The sequence below is a fragment of the Culex quinquefasciatus genome, chromosome 2, assembly GCF_015732765.1.
Source record: "Culex quinquefasciatus strain JHB chromosome 2, VPISU_Cqui_1.0_pri_paternal, whole genome shotgun sequence".
In the NCBI taxonomy this organism is placed as follows: domain Eukaryota; kingdom Metazoa; phylum Arthropoda; class Insecta; order Diptera; family Culicidae; genus Culex; species Culex quinquefasciatus.
In genome coordinates, this window is record NC_051862.1 from 127,318,295 (window position 1) to 127,325,139 (window position 6,845).

The 6,845-nt window shown below is 41.1% G+C and overlaps 1 protein-coding gene across 1 annotated transcript; it reads left to right on the forward strand.

Annotated features, from left to right (window-relative positions):
- The first annotated feature begins 4,691 nt into the window (after positions 1 to 4,691).
- LOC119766312 lies at positions 4,692 to 5,755 on the forward strand. Its single transcript, XM_038250782.1, is given in 2 exon segments — positions 4,692 to 4,902; positions 4,905 to 5,755. Coding segments are annotated over 2 exon segments (1,062 nt in total).
- The last annotated feature ends 1,090 nt before the right edge of the window (positions 5,756 to 6,845 follow it).

The window sequence follows — 6,845 nt, forward strand, 5'->3', positions numbered from 1 at the left end:
CCTGTGATCAAAATTTGATTTTACGCAGCTTTTCCCATACAATTTACCGATGCTCCGGAATCGGTTCCACAGTGGCCAAAGTATCAATTAGTTAGCGTAAGAACCTTCCTTGGACTTATACGAACCCAACGCAACAAAGAGCTCCTCGATCCGACGCTCCGTATTGAACTGATTCGCGTTCGAACAAAACCGACGAATTTTTTTTATATATATAATATACTGCCGTTTTACGGCGATATGATGTATACGCCATTGAGGTGATTTTGCTGTAGACACGATTTTCTGTTTTTGTTCATTTTTTCAATTTAAAATTACTAATTTGAGGTCTGCTCTGTAGAAACTGTTAAAAAGTACAATAAAAATGTGGCCCCTACAAAATTTCTTGTTTTTTCCTATTTTCTACGATTTTAAACCACAAACATCATTTGGCCGTAAAAATAGCAATAAAAAATCACTACTTTTCCTTTCCAATGATGTATGTATACATTGCTCGATCAAAGCTGGCTTTATTTTTTGTGCCAGCTATTTTGATAGCTGAGTGAATCCCGTAATGCATTGTCCACGTGGAAACTTTAAGGGGGGGAGGGTATTAGGGAGCGTTCTTTTATTACGTAACGCAGTTGGGGGGAGGGGGGTCGGAGGCCGTGTTAAGCTCCATACAATTAGCATAGCATAGCATTGGTGTCTACCCGTAGCTGCTACTTCGTTATTGACCAGGACCCCCAAACATTGCTCCGTGGACCACAGATGAAAAGTAGGAACCAATCATCACCCCTTCGCAATTTTCAAAGGTCCCTATCGTGCTGGTCAATACCGACGCCGGCCACGACCAGTGGTAAGACACGGGGAAGTGGATGGGAATGTTGGCCGATACTTGAGTGATGGGACCGCCAAATCGACTGCGTCTCCGACAAAGTATCACATGAGTTTTGAGGGGTTAGTAAGATGGGTATGAGGTCAGGATTCACTGTGGTAGGTGATGCGACCATGAGCAATTTGTTTATCGGTTGAAATTTTAAAAATCTAAGGCAGCCGGCTGCGGAAAGATACCTATCTAGGGATTTAAATATAGTATTAATTCGACCGCGATTCTCCAGAAATTCTCCGTCGGCGTGCCTTCCGATCAACGGTCATGTAGGAAGGGCTTCACTCATTAAAATTATTTTATATCATAAGCCTTAAAACATATCCGTCGACGTGCCTTCCGATCCTCGATGATATGGAAAGAACTTAATCCAGCAATACGACTTGCTTGTCTCAAAAAACAAAAATCGGATCGTTTCTATCGAAAACTATATAAAGAGAAAAAAAATAAAATTCATCGGCCAACGAACGCGCGAACAAAAAATAAATGAAAAAAGAAGAAGAAGAAATCCAATCACCCCATGTACACAAATAGCGACACAAAAGAGACGGAAAATAACACGAAAAAACAGGACTGCGCGTCCACACAGGCACCGCACTACTGATCGCCGTGTTAAGCTCCATAAATTTTTTTTTAAAATTATGGAAAAAAAATATGGAAATTTTGTTTCGAGGGGGGGTCTAAAAATCCAAATTTTTGCGTTACGTAATAAAATAACGCTCCCTTAGCGATTGTCTATGCTCCATAAACACATTTTTTGCATGAAAAATTGTCAGCAAGGGAGGTGGGTGGGTCCAGAATTTTCAAAAAAGTGTCTACGTGGATGTGGATAAAGTGTCATCCATTAAGTACGTCACATTAAAATCAGCCAAAATTTATTCCACCCCCCTTTGTCACGATTTCTCTATGCTTTTAACACGCAACGTCACTTTTTCTCAAAACCCCCCTCTTCCCTCAGAACGTGACGTACTTTATGGATGATGCCTAATGGACTTCCCCTTAAGAATTAAATCGAAATAATGTAATAAAATATTGCCCAATCTTGATTTGGTCCCAAAACCTCAAATCAACATTCAAACAGTATTGAATTTGACTTCTATCAATTCTCAATGTATACATACTAGGATGTAACAAAAATGACTTTTTGGCGGGCATTCAAGGGTTTGTCCCGGTGGGCATACTAAGCCCAAATCCAAAATATGAGCTTGATTGGACGTAACAGGAGCTGGCGCTCCGCCCTTCAATTTTAAATGGGATTTAACCCGTAAAAAAATATTTTTTCAAAAATGTCACTTTTTGAGGCATTTTGGCCACTGAAGCGTTTATTTTCAACATCATTGGCGTGTTGGCCAGATCCTTGCGCATCTTTTGGTATATATAACATTGAAATTTGGAGCACCCTGGAGCTCGGTACAGGCCTTCAAACTTTGGCATTTTTTCGAAAAATCGGCCCCGGCAAAATCAAATGGCGTCTAGGGCGTCGCGAGGCGCGACGCATATCTTTTTTGCCGGGACCGATTTTTCGAAAAAATGCCAAAGTTTGAAGGCCTGTACCGAGCTCCAGGGTGCTCCAAATTTCAATGTTATATATACCAAAAGATGCGCAAGGATCTGGCCTACACACCAATGATGTTAAAAATAAACACGTTAGTGGCCAAAATGCCTCAAAAAGTGAATTTTTAGAAAAAAATCTTTTTTGCGGGTTAAACTCTATTTAAAATTCAAATGCAAAGCGCCAGCTCCTGTTACGTCCAATCAAGCTCATATTTTGGATTTGGGCTTAGTATGCCCACCGTTACAAACCCTTGAATGCCCACCAAAAAGTCATTTTTGTTACACTCTAGTATCAATCAAAATGTATTAAAATCACTTTTGCAGGATCACACTATCAACACTTCTTTTACCGACAAAAAATTACAAATTTAAATTGCTTGTTAACAGTTAGAAGTTCAAAAATTAACGATGAAAAGGTTTTTTTCTGCATTTTTTAAACTTCTTAATTCGTTTCGAAAGCGGTAGATCATGGTACAAACTGGACTCTTATCAAGACACCTTAGGAAGACAACCTAGGGAATGCTAACATTAAGTTAATTAATAAACTGTCACTGAATCCGCTTTGTAAATGCCGGCCTCGATTCTCTTCACGGATGTTCCCCTCAGGACCTGGGAAAGTTGTACTTTTTTACTTAATTGATGATTAAATTCCAATATTCTCAATATTACAAAACTGTTTGCTAAAGAATTATTGTAAAATTTACTTTCTTTTGCATGGACATATTTTTTTGTTATTCTTTACGTTACATTGTTATAGAAATATAAGCTATATGATTGCTATTTTTGTGTGAATGAATGAATGAAATGAATGAATAATTCTCATACCCGCCGGCGGCTTGGTCCAGTTCACAGGCGTTCGCTTGATCAAACAAATCGTCATCTTATATTCAGTAATCTGTACACCCTCGCACATATGTTTTTTGTACGAATTTTGTTGTTACAAATACCTGTGCGTGTGCATATATCAAAAGAAATTTCCCAACCCCCCTCAGCAACGGAAGTTTGGAACGGGTGTAGGGACAATCACACAATCACACAGACGCCCTTGTTCAACCGTCACGACATTAAAGCTAAGAACAAGATTGTCCGTTTGACGCAGTGGTGAACGCAGAACGCTGTGCCAGTTTGATTTTTCCAACAACTGTCAGTCGAACAATATACAGGGGTTGCTTTGTTCAATGGTCGATGGCTGGCAGGCTATGATGACAGGCGCAAAATTTTGCGTTTGCGTCCAGGTCTGACGGACAATCTTGTTCTTACCTTAAGGGTATGAGATGTCGCTATTTTTGTGTGGTTAATTTAACAGTTTTTGAAAGTTGAACAAATCTAAAATTTTATCTCTTATTTGAAGCCAAAATGTGATTTATTACAATTAAAATGTCCTCAATATGTCGATAGAAAAATATTGTAAATGATAATTTTACAAAAAGTCCACTCGACACTAGAAGGTGACGTGCGGGAATTCCCGGGAAATCGACCATTTTTAGACCTCTCGATTCCCGGGAAATTTGGTCGAGAGTTCCGGGAAATTTTATACTTATAAAAATTGAAGCAAAATGTTATAAACTAATCAGAAACATTTGAAAAAATCGAAATGGTTTAGAACATTGGATGTTAACTTGTCGTACGTTCCAATAACTATAATTGAGACAAGCCGAAAAAATGTGCCCAAAAAATTTACCTTAAAGTATACTTAGTAGTTACATCCTAGAAATCAAACCAAGTTTTTTTTTTTATTCTTGTTTCATTATTTGTAATAGGGAAAAACCTTTTCAAAATGTTCGATTTCCATATCGTCTCTCAAGCGTAGCAATTCGAGTTTTCCTGATAATTGTAAATATTTCTTCAATGAATATTTTCAGTTGACCTTAAACAAGAAAAAAAATCAATTTCAAAATGTTGTTTTGGGCTGTTATGTATCATATTGCGATATTGCGCAATTCCCACTAACTTGGACTTCGCACTAAATTATTGCTACCGATCGCACTATTGCGACTTGTCAAACGCTTAAGAAACATAGATGAATTTTGATCGTAGCATGTTTAAACTAACTTTTTTCGTTAACGTCAATTCGTTTAACTGAAAAACTTTTCTGAGAGCTTCTCGATGCTATCACGGTGTTTTTTGGCGATTCAATTTATCTGTGTGATCGGTTCCAGTTATTTCTTCATTTTATCTACTCCTCTACTGTTTATCTACTCTTCGTAAGTGTAACGATTCAGTTTATCCTTCGTCTCTCCCATTGTCATACTTATTGAACACATTTCAGGACATGTCTAACGTTATTCTCCACAACGTTATGAACACCCAAGCGTCGCTGAACACCAAATATCATTGTTTGTATGGCTACTATTTCCTTGGAATCTCTCGAGCGGATTTGGCCATTCTTTTCAAGAAATCGAAGTCTACCATAAGCAGTTGGATTACTAGCTATGAGCAGAACGGTTTGCTATCTCGGAAGCAGCGGGAACAGGTCTTCCGGAAGTCAAAGCTGAGCACAGGCGTTGGATTGTCGAGACATACAAAGCAAAACCGGTTCTGTTCTTGGGCGAATGTCGGGACCTTTTCTTCAGGCAATTTGGGAAGCAGATAAGCGAAAGTAGCATCTGCCGGATCCTGCACGCTGAGGGCCTAAGCTGGAAGGCGATCGAACGAAGAGCGCTGCAGATTCGAGAAGACGAGATTTTTCGATATTACGCGGAACTGAAGGCCATAGAATGGGACCTTTACCATCTCGTTTTCCTCGACGAGGTGGCTGTCGACAGTCGCGATATCTTGAGGACACGTGGATATGGCGTACGGGGGGAGCGGCTCATATTTCACGGTGAATTCGTGCGTCGTCCCAGAGCATCATTTCTCTGTTTCTTGGGGCTCGACGGAATGCTAGACAGTTTTGAAACCGAGGGTACATTCACACGAAAAATCTTCTTCGAAGCCTGTCGATCGTTCGCGCTGAAACATCCGCAAGTGCAAAGGTACCCCGGTTTCAACTCTGTCTGGATCATGGACGGCGCGCGGATTCACTGCGATGCCAACATCATCAAGTACCTCCGATCTATAGGCATTCTCCCGGTATTCCTCCCCCCGTACTGCCCTTTTTTTAATCCCATCGAGATCGTTTTTGGGCTAGCAAAGAAACGCATGACGAAGAACTACCAAGAAAATGCAAACGTCAACCTCTCGTACTTTGCCACAGAAATTTTCTCAAGCTTTGCTAACTTTAACTGTAAGAAGCTTTTCAAGCACTGTGGATATTTGCCAGGAGGAGTATTTGACCCTTCAGTTGGACTTTCGGAAAAAAACAAAAATAACTTTGGAGTCGGATCAATTGAATAAACATCAGTTGTCATCTACGTCTTAGTTTTTTTATTTTACAAAATAATCGAGATTTATGATAAAACAAGAAAAAAATGAAGACCATCAACGAGGCGCGTGCTCGTGATCCAAAAGGTCAGTAACCTGTGAACTAAGAGATTGGCTTAATTCACTCTCCTCAGGTCTCATAGCTTCTGCCATGGTGGACACCAAACTTGAATTGATGGCATACTTGGCGCGCATTGCAGCAATCCTGGCCTTCACCCGTTGTCCCATTGCGATCATCTGATCGACCTCTTCTTCAAGCAGCTCTAGATCTACAGCATACCCTTCGTTGACAACGTTGGCCACTCCAAGACCACGTCGGATATTGGCCATTCGAACTTCTTCTCTCAATGGCACAGAACGAAAAAACTTCAAGAGATCGTTGGGTGGCAACGATTCCATTTGCCTCTCCTTCTCATGAGCCGGCAACGCTTGAATGTGATTTGCCCACAGCTTCCATGCACTGGTATGGGCGTTGAAAGAATGGCCATGCTTCTCGCGAAGCTCTTCGGCGAGAGCTGTCAATGACTGGTTACTCTGGGCTCCCGCACGATCTGGTAGCTGAGGGGAAATCAATTGTTTTTCAACAACCTCCCACAGCGACTTGCACGATACTGAGCTGGAATACACATGAATGTGTACTCTGATTTCTCTGTCCCGCCAGTTGATCAATGTCCTACTGTCCAGCTTGTCCACCTTCACGCGTCGTTTCTGGGAAGAGTCTTGCAGAACAAGAAACTTGCTGTTGTCCTCAAACCTGGGCTCGTTTTCAGCCCAAGCCGCTTTCTGGACTCCATCTTCTTCTTTAATCACCACTTCTCGGTGGACGAATGGCTTAGCCACATCCCACAGTTTCAGAACGATGTCCTTAACTGTGTCGCCAGTTATGAACTGATTAGCGACCTGGCTGCCGGAGGACTCCCCAACAAATCTACGCTTGAAGAAAACAGCGTTGAGTGTCAGGTTTTGGTCCACAACATGGCCTGCACTGTTTTGGATTCTGCGACGCTTAACTCGTGGTGCTGCCTGTTCCTCAACAGCCGGTTCAGGAGAAAAGGGATCATAA